At 45.6% G+C, this 20,553-nt stretch overlaps 1 protein-coding gene across 1 annotated transcript in view; it reads left to right on the top strand.

Moving 5' to 3' along the window:
• Window positions 1-20,553, top strand: part of LOC119449498 (cullin-associated NEDD8-dissociated protein 1-like) — a 78,851-nt gene that overhangs the window by 57,266 nt on the left and 1,032 nt on the right. Inside the window, 4 exon segments of the mRNA XM_037712681.2 lie at window positions 2,609-2,802; window positions 3,814-3,885; window positions 3,959-4,130; window positions 12,211-12,357. Coding sequence (XP_037568609.1) covers window positions 2,609-2,802; window positions 3,814-3,885; window positions 3,959-4,130; window positions 12,211-12,357 — 585 coding nt within the window.

Raw genomic sequence — 20,553 nt, 5'->3', positions numbered from 1 at the left:
GATATTACACACCAACTTCTGAAGTGGGGTGCTCCCCCCACACACACACACGCACGCACATGCACATACACAGGTATTTCCTCAAGGACAAAAGTGGGGGGTGGGTTCATTACGCGAGTTAATACGGTATTTGTATTGGGGTGCCAAATACAGTGGAATTTGATACGATCTTCACGGGAACCAGAAAATAAAGCGTATCATCTGAAAATAATATCATCTAACGTATTATCCAACTAAATTGTATTATCGGGAAGAGAAAATGAAATGTATTACCCTGAAAAACGTATTGTGCAGAATCGTATCAACGAGATTCCACTGTACAGTGGACACTAACTATTAGCGTTGACTTCTAGTTAGTGCTCCATCAGGGCTCCATCAACCCTGATGGAGCCGACAAAATAGATGTAATTAATTATCCAGCGGGTCGAATTAAGCAAAATGCTGAAAAAACTTTAGAACACACCGCTGATTCATTTGCCAGTATTTACCTGATTCTAACATGCCCCCAAATCAAACGCACGCCTGCTGACTGTGTCCAATGTAAAAAACTAATGTAGAGATAACATTAAACCCCGTTTTTAGAAATGCATCTTAACTTGAAGCCCATGTTTGACTTGAACGAAATGATGCCTGCAGTGAACATGCCCAAGACACTCATTGCGTTTCCTTTGGCGCGTTCACCACATGTGTCACAAATGTGGGTCTTGGATTGAAAAATTTTTCAATATTTATTCGTTGAGCTGTGGTGCTGTAAACTTCTACATATAAGTCATTTGATGTGCTTATTTCAAATATGAAGTCCCTTTTTGTTGTCCTTTAAATATCTTCTGCAAAGATTTGCAAAATATCTTATGCTTAGATTTCGCTAAATAGGGTGTCAATGGCTTCTGTATGGTTCAAGGAATGCCGTAAGACCAACCTTATTGCTCTGCCCTACCTAGAATGTGAGTTGCAAGGTTTCAGATTTGAAACTCGAAACAGTATTTTTCTGGTGCTCAACCTTGAAGTCTCGCAACTCGTGTTCTAGGTAAGGCAGAGCATTAAGGTTGGTCTTGCAGCATTCCTCGATTCATACAGAAGCCATTCATACCCTGTTTAGCGAAATCGAATGAACACATATTTTGCAAACCTTAGCAAAAAATTATTTAAAGGAAGCTCGCATAAAATTAGAAACAGAAGAGATAACCAAAAAGGGACTGCATATTCAAAATGAGCACGTATCATTACATATATGTACAACCTTTGAGTGGCATATCTCGATGAATAAAATTCTTTTTCTAGAACCCACTTCCCCCCTTAGATCAAGTCAAGCATGGGCTAAGATGCCTTTTAGTTAAGATGCCTTTCTGAATGTGGGGGTAAAGCCCCTAAACAAGGCAGAAATCTAATGCACACCTGATTTTTTATCAAGAAAAATGGGCAAGGGTCTAATGTGTTGCATAGTGGGGGACAGTTTCCTAAAGTCAGCTTTACTGCAATACAGCCGTGTTAAGTGGCAAAGCATATGAACATTGTGAATATGGGGCGCGATCTTGTACGCGTTCCAAAATGGAACGGAGGCGTTCCGTTCCATCGAGCCGCACACGATTGGTCAATTTCAACCGCGACGTTCAAATTCATGAATTCAAACTTTCATGGAAAAAAACAGGCCCGCATCAGAATCGGCAAATACCATAATCAGACATTGTGCGCTACTGTTATTTATTTACTGATACTGTTAGCCCAAAGGCCGATACAGGGTGGCAAAATCATAAAATAAGCTTAAAGATCGCTACAAACATGAGCGCCACACAAATCAAACCAGAAAATAGAACTGCTTAATTATGACAATTTTACGGAAGAATATCCGCAGATATATAAATGAGCATTGTATTACAGGCACCGAACACTACAAGCAACAACAGCTGTACCATACAAAATCAAATTTTCAACATCACACACAGGAACTTTGTCAATATCCCGTAGAATCATTTCAATCATGTCATATTACACATGCTGCCTATCATTGCACAAAGAAGCTAATATTGTGTGAGGATGGCCACATAGAAGAATTGAACCATCCTTCTATGGCTACATTCGCAGTGAAGGCTGTGCAGATTATCTCTTGAAAATCTTCCTAGGGTAGGCGGAAAATAGGCTTTTTGACCGGGGATGACATGTGTTCAACACTTCTGTCTGCTGAACTTTGCGGAGATGGACGCTACCAGTAAAGGATTTGCTATTGGGGTCATCTTAAGGGTCATGCATGTAACTGCTCACTGGTCAAGCTTGAATTATTCTTTGAAGCCCAATTTTAAGATCAAAATAATTAAAGTTTGGGCCCATAGAAGTACATGACTGCTGGCTGGCTGGGACCTTCGGTTGGGATCGAATTAACAGAAGTCTACTGTATTCATTTCTCCATTTTGCATCGCAAAAGCCCACCCTTCGTGATAGTAAGATGAGATTTTGTACATTCAAGTGATATTTTTTCTGGGATAATACATTCTATTCCTGCAGTCCCATAAAAGCACACTACAGAAGTTCTGCAGCATAATGCGGGGGGTTACCTTTTGCGGCTGCATGTTGAAGAGCTCGCTTCACATTTGCGCAAATGGGGTTCATGCAGGGGCACCTTCAGAGGCGTCAGCAGTGCTGCGGCCACGGCTGGCACGCTTCCTGGGCGCCTTGGGAGACCCAGATCTTGGAGTGCGGAGGGTGGCACTGCTGGCTCTGAACTCTGCTGCTCACAATCGGCCCCAAATGGTTCGCGACCTGCTTGATTCGCTTCTTCCACAGCTGTACCAAGAGACCAAAGTGCGGGTGAGTGCAGAAGACGACTTTTGAACAGATTGTTGATCTGTACCCACTGTGATGGCTCAGTGGCCATGGCATTCTGCTGCTGAGCAGGAGGTCCCAGTTTCAGTTCCTGCCTAATTAGGAATCTGTCATAGCTTCAGTATTACTTTGGTAAGTTTACCCTCAAGAATCAGTCAAATCACCTTTCACTCGTGTTGTTGAGTGTAGCTTGATCTCGTCTGTGGGCCAGTATCACGGGAGATGGGCAGAGATGTGAAAAAATAAGTTTAATTATGCTAAGTTTTGTTTCGTAAGCACCATTAGCATTTTGTAGAAACAGATCTTGGGAAGTGTGCTGCTCTCATGATAAGAATACAAAATTCGGCCAGAAAACACTGCAAGGGCAGAACATGAGTTTCTGGGACTGCGTGGGCAAATAAGTGCCACTATGGAAGAATGACCAAGACTGCTCTGCTGCTTTTTTGCAGATTTCTAACAATCTTTTAATTTGGCTACTTTAATTTTGCTTATGCGCCAGTGTCTTGCTTACGTCAGGTCAAGATATTTTTTTTTCCGTCTGTGATATGCATAGATAGCCACTTGGTGTGACACATTGATCAGGCAGTCTTTGTATAAGATTGCCACTTGGTGTGACACCTTGATCAAGCAGTCTTTGTATGGGCAAGTAGATGAGTGGCTGTTTACAGCAGATTCATGGATTTTTAAAGAATGCAAGTTTGGGCATTATGGTATTCCATTTTAGGCCTTTAGAACACAAAGCGCTTTGTCTGTGTGTGTACACCGTCCCTACGTTTTTTATGTGCTAAAGGCTCATATATTATGGTTCTTGACATCACCTGTGCATTCCTTTTTTTTTTTTTATGTCAGGTAGAGTACGCAGTTTAATACTGCAAGTTTCTTAATTCAGAGTGATCGAAGTAAAATGTAGCATGTAAGCTGTAGTTTCATGAACAGTGACCCCAATTCTTACCGTGCATTTTCATGCGTTCCCTACCTTTGCGTCTTTTTTCCCAGAACGAACTTATTCGCGAGGTTGAGATGGGCCCATTCAAGCACACTGTTGATGATGGCCTGGACATTCGCAAGGTAATGTGTGGAGGATCACTGCTTCAATATACACGTCGTATTGCTCATAACTTTTGTGCCGTCATTGGTGCAGGCAGCATACGAATGCATGTACACGTTGCTGGACACATGCCTGGAGCAGTTGGATGTCTTTGAGTTCCTGAACCACGTGGAGGAAGGCCTGAAGGATCACTATGACATCAAGATGCTCACTTACCTGATGCTGGTGCGCCTGTCCACTCTTTGCCCTGCTGCCATTCTACAAAGTAAGGCCTTACTTCCTTATGCCTGTTTTCTTGACAGTTTTTTTGCACTAGTCATCCTTGTACTCATGAATGGGCCTCAACTTGGAGCCTCTTACTTCGCCCCATTGAGTGAAAGCAAGGTGCTGCTATTTCTGAGCAAGGTGGTGCACTTCACTATCGCTCTTCAGTGACTTCTACGATGCAGAGTTGCTTGAGAAATGCATTGTCATTCTAGTGTGTTTGAGTAGGCACGAAGAGGGCATGGTGCTACAAGCTACAGGCTGACACGTTCGTCGAAAACATTTATTTTATCACCGCACTCTGCAACTCTTCCCCCACGCTGTCCACATGCTGTCCAACCACGCTTACCACACTGCACACACTTCGCACCACCCGCATCTTCCTTCCCCTCTCGCCACCAAACTCGTGCCACCTGGTCCTCTCTCTGGAAACTACAGTCAACCGTGCACGCAGCCTCCAAGAACCGCGCCTTGCCTCGCCTCACTTGGAGCTCTTGCTCTGCTTACAGCGTGCACTCTCTCCTCACAATGATTATAAAATTTTCTGTCTTTATTTCTGTGGAATGTCATTGCAGACCACTAAATACAGTGGAACCCCGATTATACGACTTAGTGGGGACCACGGAAGGCCGTCGTATAATCCAAGCATCGTATAATCGAAAAACTAAGAATATATGCAGTGACACTCAGTCTTGCCGAAAAAACGAGTACAGACCACTTGAATAAGCCCACGGCACGAACCTGCACTGCTCCAAGTAGGTAGTTACGTTCAGATATAGGCGCAGATAAGTACACATACACACGAAGAAGACACGACAGACGCGGAAGAAACCGTGTCTGTCGGTCCGCGTTTGTCGTGTCTTCGTATTTATTTAATTATTTAATTATTAGTATTACCCTAAGGGCCAAAGGCATTACACAGGGGATTGGAACATATGGGGAAAAAACATGATACAAGCTTTGTTCTGTTAATACAATGTTAGCTGAAAAGATGAATAAGTGGGAAACAACAAAAATTCAAGCAATTGACCGAGAACAAACATAATTACATACTTGGTTAGTTCCATTCCAATACACTTATGTTAAAAACATTATGAAACTGGGAATAGTGAACGGTGGACGTGACTGATCCCGGAAGGTGGTTCCAGTCCTGGGAGGTGCGGGGCACAAATGATTGATAACATGTTTCCATTAAGCACAACATTATTCCCACCTTTTGTGCATGATCGAAATGAGGGGAAATGTATGATGGAGGAAGAATAAGGTCTTTGTGCAGGGCGGGACTATAGTATATTTTGTGGAAGAGACATATGTGAGAACACTTGCGGTGACAGGCGAGTGATGCAAGCTGTAAAGACTCTTTCATTAAAGTGATACTGGCAGTACGACTGTAGTTTCCGAGAATAAAGCGGACAGAGTTATTTTGTACTAGCTCGAGGGCAGAGGTTAATCTATCAGTGCTGGGGTCCCAGGTGGAAGCGACATATTAAAGTTTACTTCTGACTAAAGGAGGAGTTTTAAAGAAACAGAAACTGATGAAAAGTTGCGCTGGAGGTAACCTAATGAGCGGTTAGCATTGCTAATTATTTTGCTAATATGAAGAGTCCACGTAAGAGAAGTAGGTATGTGGACACCTAGGTAGCAATAGGACGTTACAAATTCGAGAGTGGAGTTCTCGAGCAAGTAGGAAGTGGGGCAAGAAGTTGTACGAGAGAAACGTAGTACAGTCGAGTCCTGCTACAACGAAATTAACGGGACACACGAAAAATTTCGTTGTGGCAGAACTTTGTTGACGCGAAATTGGTATGTATATACGTACACCAAACGGCAAAGCCGTGAACGAAACCGAAACCATTGTCCGGGTAATCTTCGCGATGGCAGAGGGGGGGGGGGGGGTGGCAAAGGTTGAGACGTATCGAAGGCACTCGATAAAGTGTCAACTTCACGAGAAAATACATTTTGCGCCGCTGTTACACCATTTTTCGTACATTGCGGCCGACGCCTAACCTAACGCGCGTGCCCGGCCGATCGCGAAACACTCATTTTGCGGCACATGTACTGTCGCAATGACACAGTTTTAATTATCACAATTTCACTGCATATTTATGACAAAGTCGGCAAGCTTGTGCTTACCGGAAGTTTTATTTCTTGAAGTCGGTCAGCCTGGATTTCTTACGCTTCACGGCAAGCAAAGGCGTTAAGTTACGCGAGTCTCAGAGTCCATTAAAAGAGCCATCGCAATTGTCGTGGGTTCTGATAACTTTTCTGATGAGGCGAAAAGGATCCATTACTTTGAAAGCAGTCACCGGAGTCGGTGTGTCTAGTGGATAGTCATTTTCCCCAGACGACGAGACGTTAGCATCTTGTTGACAACAGCGGCTGCGGCGCGCCGCTATCTTGCAAGCAGTTTGCGATGTGCACAAAGTCAGCGCGCTCGTGGGCCTCATCTTCAAAGCGATCTGCGATGGGGGCAAATTGCAACTAGTGCCGGTAGAGTCGTGTGCGCTGTGCTTTCGACGTTTAGTTCGCGGTGAAGCCAGAGACGGCACGGAGGTCAATTCGTTCGTTGCTATTGCCGCGTCTCACTCTAGCGTGTTGACACGGAGTTTCCGCGGTCATCGAGTGAGATCTGTTCATGTTTACCTGTGCACGTGTGACACCGTGCCCGGTAATTTAGTTAGCGAATGTTTACAAGTTTATACGGCCAATAAAACTACTATGTTTAGTTCGTATAGCTGTCTACTATACTGCTGTCGCAACCGATGCTTCGCCTTGCGGGCGAAACTGCGAGATTTTTCCTTCTGCTTTCTGCCTCGGCGATCGTATGTGCCTTCTCCTCGAGAGAGAGAGAAATTTACGCTTCTTTGTTGACATAGCCATTTCGACCGGACACAGACCATAGAAAACGCCAGCGATTGCGGTGATCCCCTGCAGTGTCGCGCAGGTGCGTGATGATCACGCGTGGCTATGGATTGCAGTGGCTTAAACTGGTACTTTTACTTTGATTTCTCTCGCGAAAACCTCGTTCAAGCGGACGTACGATCGTTACAGCTTTGGAAGGGCCTTCTAATTTGACTACTCGGCAGTTTCAATTGCAATTCAGTCCCAGTTTCGTTCTCGAAAAGTTCGTTCAAGCGGAAATGCCAAATAAAACGCCTTCGTTATGAAGGGACTTTTTTTGTATTATACTTTCTATGGGCAGCTGACGGGGAATTGGAAAATCTTCATTATGGTGGAAATTTCGATGTAGCGGCATTCGTTGTAGGGGGATTCGACTGTACCTTACATTTCGTTGTGTTGAGTTCCATCAACCAGACTTTACACCAGTTAGATATACAGTTGATATCGTTTTGAAGGATTGTAACATCATTTTGGTCAATAATTTCTCGGAAGACTACACAGTCATGGGCGAATAAGTGAATGCTAGAGGTCACGCATTGGGATAAGTCATTAATATGAATGAAAAACAGGAGAGGGCCGAGTACTGAACCTTGGGGCACGCCAGAATGAACTGGTCTCGTCGGGGAATTAAAAGTGTTAGCAGACACGAATTGTGAGCGTCCGGAGAGAAAATATTCGATCCAAGAGAGAAGTTTCCTATCAATGTTCAATTTGCTTAATTTAAAGAGAAGTAAACTGTGGCAAACTTTTTCAAAAGCTTTTGCAAAATCTAGGAAAACACAGTCAGCTATAGAATGACGATCAAGAATTGTATGTAGTTAGTGTGTAAAGGAAGCCAGCAGTGTTTCACAGGAAAGGATCAGCATAAACCATGTTGAGCCTTCGAAAAGAACAAGTTAGCATCAAGGAAATTCACAATGTTTGTTTGAAGGACATGTTCGAGGATTTTACACGGAATACTAGTTAATGAAACAGGGCGGTAGTTTAAGTGTGAATTTTTACTTCCTGATTTATGAACTGGAACCACCTTTCTGACTTTCCAGTCGAATGGCAGTGTGGATTCATCAATTGATTGTTGGAATATTTTGGATAGCATAATACTAGAATATATCTTGGTACTTTTTAAGAATTTAGCATTGATAAGACCAATTCCTGGGCTTGAGGACACTTTCAATGATTCGATAATTTTTTCGATGCCATAGGATTGAATAATTAATGTATCTATGGTTAGAGAATCAAAGCACTGCACGTTGGGAAATGTTGTAGGCGAGGTTTGTAACAAAATTACAACAAAATACATTATTTAACACTATAAGGTAGTCAGCAATTGGGATTGCTTCCCTAGAAGAGTCAAGTAATGTGATTTCACTGTTACGGTAATGGTTAATGGTTCGCCAAACCTTTTTTGGATTTTTGGATCGCTTGCTCACGCCAGCATTTTGACAGCGGTTCTCTATAGTCATCGAGTGAGGTCTATTATGTTTGCTTGTGCGCACTGACACCATGCTTGTTAATTCAGTTAGGAAGCAAATGTGTCCAAGTTTATGCAGCTGATAAAACTACTGTCCCTACTCCGTATAGCTCTCTACTAATTTGCTATCACAATTGATGCTTTGCTTTTCGGGCGAAACTGCGACTTTTTTTTCTTTCCTCTCGAGCGGCACTAGAGATGCGTCGTACGAGGCGGGTTCAGCGTAAAATTGAGTCGTATAATCGAGGTTTTAAATACAATTATCCGACGTGATTTTACGCCGAACCCGCGTTACACGACGATCCACGCGGAACGGGGGGGGGGACCGAACGGCGAACAAGAGGGAAATGATGCAGGCGTCTTTCGTCGCGACGGCTCTTTCAGGAGGGCACGCAATCGCGGAGGGCACCCCATCGCAAGCCGAGCGCCCAGAAAACCGGTGCATTCCGGCTTTCCGCTGCCGTTCGTTTTTCCCCTCGCCCTCCTAGCGGCCGTAGAGTCGGTGGAGTGGCGAGGTTGTGGTATTCCCCCATTCGCTGTACCCTTTCCGAACTCTCTCTCCCGCTCTCGTCGCGCAGTAGACGCCGCCGGGGAAGCGTTTCTTTCTTTGCGAGCAGCCGTTTGAAAACAACGTGGTCTTCGCTCGTGTTGTCCGCGATCGTCTCGACACGCACGGCTACGCAAGATGTCGCGAAAGCGCGCAGTTTTGTCGCTCGGCGAAAAGCTGCGCATCATCGAAGAAGCCGAAAGGCGGCATGGAGCCACAAAAGACGTCGTATAATCGAGGTTTTAAATACAATACTTGTATAGGGGTTTTGCCGGGACCAAACAAATTCGTCGTAAAATGCGGGTCATCTCGCATGACCAGGGGACATATAATCAAGGTTCCACTGTAGGTCATCTGAGGGGCACCACCACTGTTTACTTCAGTAGAGGTAGAGAGTTGAGGGGAGGAGCATTCGAAAAAGATAAGGCGTAGCAACTTTTATAATCGTGGCGCAGTTGAACTTCAATATAATGAAGCCGGTAAAATGGACAATTTCATTCGTTATATCAAAATTTTGTTCTACAGTAAAACTTTGTTAATTCGGATTTCACGGGACTGAAAAAAAATGTCCGAATTAACCAAATGTCAAATTATCGGGGGTATCCAGAAAACAGTAAGCAAATGCTTACTATGTCAACATGCTTTTATTTAGTGAATAATTGAGCAAATCCTGTTGCTATTTTGCACAAAAGCAGAGTGGAAGCTGAAATTCTGGTCATCTCGTGACTCATTGGCTCTTGCAGCAACAATCGAGGCCTTGCAACTTTCTTCGCAGCACTGCCGCAGCGTGCGCCTTCATTTGCGACACGCTTTGCACAACTGCACGCACATCCCGATCATGTTTTCGCCAGTGAGCTGATCGCCAGCAGATGGTCCGTCGATCGCGATGTAGCCGGTGCTCTTCATCCTCGACAGCTTTACACCGAGTCAAAACGAAACAACGGATTGCTGGAATCGCTGTGGAGAAAACTGCGGCTGCTATCGACGCGATTATGAATGGTGACATTGCGGTGCTGAAGGCACGCGGCCGTCGCACGCACGGAGTCAGAACAAAACTACTGTTCACTTCAACAACTGTAGACGAAACCGCGGTCGCTATAAATGCGATCATGGATAGCGACAATGCAGTTATTTAGGCATGCGGCTGACGCGCGTACCGAGTCAAAATGAAACTACTGTTTGCTGCAACCACTGTGGAAGAAACTGCGGCTGCTATCGACGCGATCATGAATGGCGACTACGCAATTATGAAAGCCCGTGGCCAATGCGGTGTTATGCGCGAGGGTAAACACAAGAATAAAGGATTTAAAAGCATAAATAAGCACAAAGCGTTCCGGTTGCTGTCAATCGTGTACGGTTTCCGCTAATGATTATGGCGACGCAGACTCCGCCGCTTCAGTTGGATGCTAGCACCGTTTTTGCTATTTTGCGTCGCACATTTGCGCCGCCAAAGTTGTGCGAATTAGCCAATGTGTGGCCAAATACGTCCGAATTAACAAGAGTTTGATTGCATTGAATAATGCATACGCTGTCGGGGACCAGAGGATGAGTCCGGATTATCCAATTTTCCAAATTAACGAGGGTCAAATTAGCGAGTTTTTACTATATTGAAATTCAACCTTCTATGCAATAAGTACACTCACGAATGAAATTGTCAGACATTGAAGGGGCCGCAAAATTTTCCGATTTAGCAGGCTGTCGGAAAAAGCAAATCTGTCTGAGAAAAAAATTTATTTTGTTGAATTTGTGAGTTGGCAACGAAAGATGGATAGAAGATCTGGTTTGATGCCATGTGGATATCTTCACATTGGCGGCACGTACGAAGCAAAGCCAGCCACGCTTTAGCATCCACTCCACCCTTGCGGCTGATATTGTCGCCCACAGTGAGATGACGCTATCATGAAAAGCACCTGAAGCGAGGAGCAAATGCTTCACCTGCCCCTCGCTTCAGTTCGTCTCTGAAACTAGGAGATAACGCAACCTCCAGTACTTAACGTGCCGGAAGACTTGCGCGTATGATGCCACATCATCTGGGCTTGCCCACTTGTTGCGTATGCGGCAGATTAACTTAAAACAGGGTGCGCGGGCTGCCCATGCACTTGCAGCAACGTCGTGCTAGAAAAGGAGAACATGCTCGTGATTACACTGCTGCCTAAAATTTAAACCAGGAGCACAGTAGAATACACTTGGGTTACCACTATATTTGCTCTGTGTTTTGTTCAGCTTTGTGCTGCCAGGTGGGGGCTGCACACTGCAGGCCACTCACGTTTGCGCTTTCATTCATCGGGCAAAATGCCCAGTCCGCCTGTGTTTACCGGAATATCGGTCACGCTAGAACTCTATATTGTGGTAGTAATCCTTCAGCGTGAAGTGATGGCCCAAACGTGTAGATCTTGGCACCAATCCACATATAGTGGCACTCTGTTCTGTTTTGTGGTGGTCCCATTTTAACCCTTTAACTGGCAGCTCAACAATATTGTTGACCTAACAAAAGCATCTGCAAGAACTAGACAAATCCAAATATCAGTCTGTGCCTTTCAATTTACCTTTATTTATGTACCTGCTCAACAGTGGTATTCAATAAAATGCCCAGCGTGAGCAGCAGCAGATGTAGTGGTCACAAAACCTGAAGGCTTCGTCATTATCTTCTTAGTGCAAGTGGGGGTCATATTCTCGTCAATGCAAAATTTTTTTCTTTTTTTAAGCAAGCTCCAAATTCTTAACTTCATAAAGGTACATCTCAAAAACACACATGAACCTTGCCAAAGCAAGTGCCAGAGACCAGTTTTGGGCCATGCATTTACCTGTCACCACCTGGTCAACAGTAATTTTGACCTACTGTATCTCGCTTATTTTTTAGAGCAACCGTTTAATATTTCAATTGGTGTGTATTTGAACAAAGATCTAAAGCAATACAACCATTCTAGGTCAAGTCTTTCTTATCTTGCCAGTTAAATGGCTAAGTACATAGTAACAGCCAAATCTATGATATTTGGCTATGCCCACTATCGTTAGCTGACCTTAGAGAACAGGGTGTGTTGCAGTTTAGTTTACAGGTTACTCGTGAATGTGCTGGATTAGATAAGTACGTGCTGCATTAATTGGGAGGGCATATGGGACCTGTACATACTGTAATTTGTTTCTTCTTTCTTCCTGTTGCAGGGCTGGAACGCCTGGTGGAACCACTTAAAACCACCTGTGGAAGCAAGATAAAGGCAAACTCGGTTAAGCAGGAATTTGAAAAGCAAGATGAGCTGAAGCGTGCGGCCATGCGGGCATTCACTGCTCTGCTAGCTATTCCAGATGCTGGTGAGACCTCCCTTTGTTTCTTTTTTTCCCCCCCTACGTACAATAGACGCATGGGAACCCAATGTAAATCAAGCCACCAACCGTCTCGGCTGGGCTTTTGCACTTGCCGTGGAGAGATTGCCTCCGTATGGATGCACGTGTGGAGGAGGCGCACGCGCCATGAGGAGAGGGAAGATAGATGCATGTTTCTGCCTCTACCCCCCTAGAATGTGTATGGTCACATTACTGGGTATTCATTCTCTTCTATCCTCCTTGCGCAGAAGGAGTCATCAGCTCTCGTATTTCTCTGAGCTGTCGCGTGCACCGCGGCCTCCGCAAGTTTACCAGTGCAGCAAATGGCACAGCGGTGCTTTCTGCATACAGCATCCCGGCGCAAGCACTTTGACAGCATTTTTGCCGCTCAAACTTTTTATGTGGAAAGACGCTTGATATTAACTTTTTTTCTCGGCTGACATTTTTATAGTCCTTTGCTAGATTTACTAGCTATACAGGCTCCAAGTACATGCTTCAAATGGGCGAAAACTTCATTAAGTCGAAACTGTGTCACGAAATTACTTTGATAAATCGGGAAACAAAATGCATGGTGGTTAACGGAAATATGATGGGGCAATGAAAATAGTTCTTTCCGTCGTGAATTTCGTTAAATTGAGGTTCATTATGTTGAGGTTTGAATGCATGCCTGTACACCCATGAACAAAAGTATGCGGGCCAGTGACTGCGCGAAAAATACAATTTTTTCAACTGCCTGCGGATGAAACTTGAAATTGAGGACTGCAGTCCAAACTTGGCATTGTGAACTTTCCGGTTTACTCGCCAATTTAAGTTTATGCATGTTAATTAAAAAGAAGTTCAGTTTTTACGGCTACCCTGTGATCCGTAGACTTTTGCTCACAGGTGTACATCCTATGGTGCAGCTGCATGAGAGGAAATACCAGTTATAATGCGGCTTCCGTGGGAAAATCCTACAGTTATAATGTAGACAAGCGCGATAGCGAGTGTCAGCCGATAAGAGGGGAGAGAGCAACGAGGTTGATGTGGAGGAGGAGGATCAGACGGAGTGCATGAACAAGGAATGAAAAAAAATTCAAGGACACCTAAGCACTTATGATTTGTGAATGCGAAAGCATTAATGTCCATTTGAACGCCATTCAGCAGTCCTTTGAGTTGTGAATTCCTCGCGAGCAAGCGAGCACATCGAGATGCTTGGCCAACTCCTCCTAGATAGCACAAGGCCGGTGCACTTTGATTCAGTGACGTCATGCTACCTTGCCCGACTGCCATAGAATCTATGGGGACGCTCCCGAGTAAGCCGCGGTGATTTTGACGTCACTGCTTTCGTCATGCCGGGCTTGGCAATGGAAATTTCGGGCCAGGTGGCATGATGTCATAAAGCAGAGTGCACACGTCTGCTATGTAGGAGGCTCTGGTTTAGCCCAGTGGGTAAGACACTCGGCTTCTGTGCGTGGGTCATAGGTTCGAAACTCGCTACCGCCAGTGTTTTTCCTTTAGAATTTACTCAGTTTTTTTATACATTACTTTCTTTATAGCGATTACCGAGACGTTGGAACGCAGGCGAGAGCTTGCGTGGACAAGGAATGCACCGATAACGCAGGCTTCCGAGAGCGAGGGTGATGTGGCATTGCGGCAATGACCTCTCCCCTCATGCTCTGCTCTGTTGAGGCGTGCACATAATGTGGCATCGCAGCCAGTGGGAATTTAGGTGCCGTTCTGCTGCTACAGGCGCTGGCTTTTTTGCTCAATGGATCATTTGATGCTGTCGCATCAAAAAAATTTTGAAATAAAGCAGCAGCAGTGCAATGCGAGCGCACGGTGGTTGCCTAGGTGATGGAGAAGCCTTTGATCAGCCAAGCGGTGCACACTTTGCCCTAAGCACGAATTTAGTTTGTGTGTGCTTGTCACGATGCACATTGTCGTCAAGTGCGGATATCACATGTGCGACCTTGACTGCTATAAGTTAAAACGGGGTTCTGCATATTTAGTTCAGATCTTGTAGGCTTTGTGTCCACGGCTTCCGCCGTTTTTATCAGTACACGCACATACAAACTGGGTTGGCGTTAGTAGTTGCCATGGCTGATTGCCCAAGAAACCAAACTCCGCTGTCACCACTGCTGTCAACTAACTCCATTGCTGTCAATTCAGCCAGTGCACATTGCACGCCTAATCTCTATTTAATCGCCTACGAATACGAACATAATCAAGGGTGAGCTTTCGGCGACGGCCTACCGTCCTACACTCCTGCTGCCTAGGCCTAACCACCGAGCCTCGCTCGAGGTCGGCGACCAAAGGTGCACTTTTGTGCCGAGTCAACGAAACATGTCACAGTGGCTGTATGGCATTTAGAAGGCGAAGGAACCACCTTTAAAATGAAAGTGGGGTCGCTGGCAGCACTCGAATGGTAGCAACTTGGTCGCCATGTTTTGGATGTTATGTGCACGCCGATCAGTATCAGAGAGGCTATACGGCGTCAGAAATCTCGGTCGCTGTTCTACATTAGTTCTGTGGAGTTGGTGACAGTGTTTGGGAATTTCAAATAATCAAGCAGGTTTTTTTCTCTGTTGTCTTCTTTATTTTTTTACTTTGTTTCATGCGAAGACCGCAGGTCAGACACTAACCTTTCAACAGTCGTAAGTTTAAACAGACACAAATATCTCTGTTGCATGCTTCGATTCCCAAATATGCGCGGGCTGCCTGGTATTGCACACGTGCCACCTCTGAAAAAAGTTTTTTTGGTTATAGTAGTGCGGTACCACTTCAAGTGTGGATATTCACGACTCCGGCGACTTACGCTAAAGTGTTCCGTGCTGTACTGGTAATAATGCAGTTAGCCCTAACAGCTGTTCCTTATGTTGAAGTCGGGATGAGACAACCAAAGTTTGGCTTCAGGCCTGTACTGAACTGTTTAGTGGTTGACGCACATCACATCAGACCACCACCAACTGCTGCAGTTTCTGTATACATAATTGGGCTCGAATACAGTAGAACCTCGTTTGTACATTTTGGGAAGAAACAAGAAAAAAAACTTTACAATCGGGAAAACGTACAATTTGAAGTTGCCAAAACATTCGGCAGACTCGACAGTAGTTGACAAGTACAAAAGGTGAACTGTTCTGTGAAACGTTGAAGCATGAGATGGGGATGCGCACCACTCTGGTGGGGCCGAAGTTGCTTGAGAAGCGCATTGTCCTCGCTTATAAGGCGAGGGTGCCAGTTGGAGGACTCAAGAAAAAAAAAATTATTGCCTTACAGTGTGGCTTCACGGCATCGCGGCGTGTGCTGCCGTAAAGCCACATTATAAGGCGAAAGTTGCGATGCCGTGAAGCCACATTACACGGTAAAATTCGCGCTGCCGCGAAGCTATACCTAATGGCAAAATTCACGTATATGGCAGGGGGTGACTTCGAGGCCAAAGACTCTGGGGAAAAAGATCTCGCCTTATATTTGAATAAATATGGTATGTTCGCACTCCTTGAATTCGACTCGAGTCAGCAGTTTCTTTGGGTGGAGCATTTTGTCAAGAAGTTTTGATGTGCATGCCCGGCAAGAATCATTGCGGCACGAGACGGTGACGTGCGTCGAGCTTGTGGGGCCCGAGAAAACTGAGACATGCGTTGTCATTTTAAGACAGTGATAGGAAACCAAAACAAAATTGAGCTGGTGGGCAATGCTGGAATTCACAACTAAAATTAACTTCAGGGGGTACTGTGAAGTCGTGGCGGGTGTACTGAAGTCTGCATCCCCGCTACCACTGTGTTTGATGATTTCCTTGCAATGTGATATCAGTTTGGATTGTTTTGTGGAAGGAAAGCAGGTGTTTGACACCGAGAACATAATTTTAGTCTGCATACGAGAGGTACAGTAGGTAATGAAGCTGAAAACCCGCTGTGGTTGCTTAGTGGCTATGGTGTTAACATGGTCTGCCAAGCACGAGGTCGTGGGATCAAATCCCGGCCACAGCAGCTGCGGTGAAAGCACCTGTTTACTTAGATTTAGGTGCACGTTAAAGAACTCCTGGTGGTCCAAATTTTCCGGAGTCCCTCACTACAGCGTGCCTCATAATCAGATCGTGGTTTTGGCACGTAAAATCCCATAATTTAATTTTAAAATGAAGCTGAAGTGGTCGCGCTGTGTTTACAAGCGTCTGGTGTGACAGCGGACCCGCACGAGATTACGATGAAAAACACTGATTTACTATTGTGGGGGCCAGTGGTCCTGGAGGCGAAGTACTCGTGTACTGCTGGATTTTTGGAAAAGTGCAGGCATGTTTCTGCTGTTTCAGTTCACTGTTAAAGGGATACGGACACAAAATCTGAAAATTTTACGAAAATGCTGGAAATGAATCCTCAGTGTGTGATTACACCGAAAAGAAGTAATCACTTCGCTCATTTTTGAGCCGATGGCTTTATTTTTGGTGTTTTTGTGGGCGCACACCTCGCCGCCCGATTCGCGGGAGTTGGAAGGTATGATGTCATGACACCCTTGTCGGTAGTCAGTCGGCCGGCCGCGGTCATTCGAAGCCCGCCGCCGCCGCCATCGCGAGCATGGATTCGAGTTCTGGTGCCTCTACCAGCCATGAGTACACGTCTCAAGACGAGGACCATTCCAACTTGGCAAGAAATATTACCGCTTACGGTTACGAGCCTTCCGTGTCAAGCGACAAAGAAGAACAGGCGGCTTTGCCGGTCAGGTTTTCGCGGACAGTAGCGCGACGATTTTGCTCTGCACCAGACACTTGTGCAAGAATTATTTGTCATTTCCTCTGTAAACTTGCTTTTTCAAGAGCGCACGCAGACGAGGCAGCTGCGGGGTACTTCAGCACTGCATGGATGACTGAATAGTAGTTTATGCCGTCGGCGGGAGCAACCGAGACTCTCACGTCCACTTCGCCAGCCGACCGACAGATGGCAGCACCTGTCGGGCATTCTCCCCAGTTTTTCCCGCTTTTAGCCTGTGGAGAAGCAGAGCTGTGTGTGTGTCTGCCCCACTGACCTCCACTACACCCCCTAGTGGAGATCAGTGGTCTGCCCCGCTGCCATGTAGCACTCATCCCGTGAGTCGTGCTTGCGTGTGCTAGCCTTGTATTGTTTTACTATGCTTTGCCAACATTTGGCAAAGCCTCGGGCATCTCGTCCTAGCCTCGCCTTCACGCTGCTCAAGAAGGCTGCAAGTGAACGAAAACAGTACCTACATCTTTTCGCCTCCTCTTTTCTAACGCGCCGCTGATCATTTCTCTCTTGCGTTTTCGTGAGAAGACCGATGGCACAACGTCGGGCTTTAGGCGTTGCCTTTTAGCGGCATGCCGAGGCTTTTCAGCACAGCCGGGCTGGTCACATAAGCATCATCGACGAAGTGGTGCGCACAAATGAAGTCATTTTTAGAGGTCACCAGGCTGGGCGTGATGGCTGACAGGCAGGTATCCAAAGTCTACGCACCTTCTCGTCTTTGGGAAACGTGTGCGATGGCGTGTCACGGCCGACGATGCTGTTATAACAGCAGTGTCTGGGCATTTCCTTCTGCCGCGACGAACGCGTCAATACCAAGCGACAGCCATGGGAAGGCGCATGTAAGACGCACCACCTGCGTGGAGCGCCGACAGTGATAATGTTTCAGACGGACCACGTTCGAAAATCGCCGAAAGGCTGCGAGGGACCGACACCCCTGGAAACACTGCGACGGCTGTGTCCGACCTTGGCCGCGCGAGCGTTCGCGGTTGGGCGTTATGACGTCAAATTTCAGCGTCTGCCGGCGGCCGCTTGGAGGCAAGGTGCAACAGAAAATCAAAACAAGATGTTTCTCGTTCTTTCTTTCAAAGCACCCTGCTGTATTAGTCTATTTCCACAGTTCAACTTTTGTTCCAATACAAAAAACACCCGCCAACTTTTGCGTCCGTATCCCTTTAAGGCATGGATATAGTCCAGCGTTTCTAGCTGTGAGGCCGTGGCCAGCAAAGTCAGATATTTCACGCTGGCGATGCCAGGATTGCTGAAAATTTGCGACTTGTAGTTCAGCATGTTCATTGTGGCCCGCAGCAGCGCGGTGATCAGTTCAATGAGCTGTTGCCACTGCACATATGCATAAGTGCACAGCAAGCAAGCACTTTTTTGTCTGGCGAAGGTGCTAACTCTTCACGCTCTCTTCATTCTAAGGAGCGAGCGAATCTAAAGGCGAGCTTGATCGGCATGTGCGACGGGGCTGCGGTGAAGCTTTCCCGCTACTTTTGCCTACTAAAGCTTCTGTTATCATATTACACTCAAAATATACGCAAGATGACTTCTACTTCGCCTAGCTGTGGTTTGGCCCTTGTTTTTCTTGTAGAGAACAGGAACAAGAAAAATGAAACCGGAGGATCTGCTTAGAATAAAAACACACATTTGCACAGCATGTGCAGGTTTGGCTTGTGCATGGCCTGATTGTAACTGATTGCTCCCCACTCTCTTAGTATCACTGCCTATGGCTGCTGTGTAAACTGATGTGTGAATCTTCAGTAATTTTGCATGTTGCTATATAGTTAGAAGTATCCTGAATTTTAAATGGCCGAAGCAGTGTTCGCCTCTGAATTGCCCATTTCCTTCAGACACTGTTATGAGATAACAGTTGCTTCGATATAATTACACACTTTCAAATGAGCGCCTACTAACTTGCACTGATTAATCCAGTAGTGTGTCGAGGCCACAAAGAAGCCATACTGCTATGCCACCCAGTAGTTATTTTACATGCTGCTGCGTATGTGTTCTGCTTAATAACACAGAACGATTTACTGACGTTACTCAAGAGCACCTAAAACTCCGATGTTACAATTTTCGCTGATGTACCTGTGTGCTGCATGTATCTGATACAGCAAGCTCGTTCATAGAAAGATTGAGTGCCGTGGAGACATTTTTATCACGAACTGCATTATCACGCTGGTTCTCGCATGAAACTGCATGTTGCAACATTCGTGCTGAACGTTATCACAATGGCGCATCTCAACGCAAACTGCCTGAAGTTCGCTGGAGCACTTTACTGCAAAAAACATGTCATAAAATCAACATGTGCATGTTCTCTTCACACTAAGATTGAACCGATCTTTGCCTGGAAAAAAAGAAAACTGTTCTGAGCAAAATGTCGAGAGCACAAACATTGCCGTCGTAACAGCTTTGCGATGCAGAGATTTGCAAGTTATGTGGCTTCTCAGCTCCGATCGTTTTGTGCAAGGGGAAACTTCTAAAAGAAAAAAACTTGCCTTTCTATTTGGCTGATGAAAACTGCGAAACGCAGCAGAATTGCTTATCCATCTAGAGTTTCTTAGGTGGCAGCTCCATTATTCTACAAGCTCACCCGATCGCAGTACTACCGTTACTACGGCTACGAACAGAGCGTCTGCTCTGACCTTCATGTGAGGTTTTGTGCACTTGCCGCCAGGTGTTGCATGAATTGCTGGAGTCGCGAATACGGTGCCATGATGCCGCCAGAGTGAAACATAACACTCACTTTGCGCTGCCTGCAGCAGGGGACGGCGGTGTGTCTGGGCTATTGCCTATTAAAAGCGTGCAGTATGCGTCCAATAGCATTATGCCTCATATGCTGGGAAATACATCGAGAAAGATGCTAATCGCAGTGGGTTGGTGGCAATTGCTTTGAATGGTGACGTGTGATGCCGTTGCGGGTGGCTACTGCTCTCAATTACGTGTGCCTCGCATCTTATCTTGTTCACATGGGATCTAGCAGCCGGAAGGCGTATTATACACTCGCAATTTGGCGATATACTGAACGTTGGTGCCAAAATATTGTGCTTTCTGGGAACATATTAACTGGTAAAAAAAAAAGAAGCATAACTGTATAGGGTAATTTTTCCGTTCTCGATTGTGAATGTTGGTGCCGGGAAATCGTATGCCTGGGGACATAACAACAAGGTTCTACTGTATTTTTCTGTCTCAGTACATATATTAATGCACATATACGCCATGCACACTCCTGGTATCACTATACTCATATTACTGTATTTACTTGTGCAACGCCCATTCTTGTATAAAGCCCTCACCCCCTTTGGGGTGCAACAATTTGGAAAAACATTTCGCTAAGTGTTAGGTCCATACGCATGTGCTGGGTAACCTCTTCATGCTGCTACTAGATGGTACTAGTTACTGTCATGCCGACGAAGGCATCGTCATCAGCATATCCCACTGGATCATTATCACA

Source organism: Dermacentor silvarum, chromosome 4, assembly GCF_013339745.2.
Source record: "Dermacentor silvarum isolate Dsil-2018 chromosome 4, BIME_Dsil_1.4, whole genome shotgun sequence".
In the NCBI taxonomy this organism is placed as follows: Eukaryota; Metazoa; Arthropoda; class Arachnida; order Ixodida; family Ixodidae; genus Dermacentor; species Dermacentor silvarum.
This window is presented reverse-complemented; position numbering and strand designations above follow the sequence as displayed.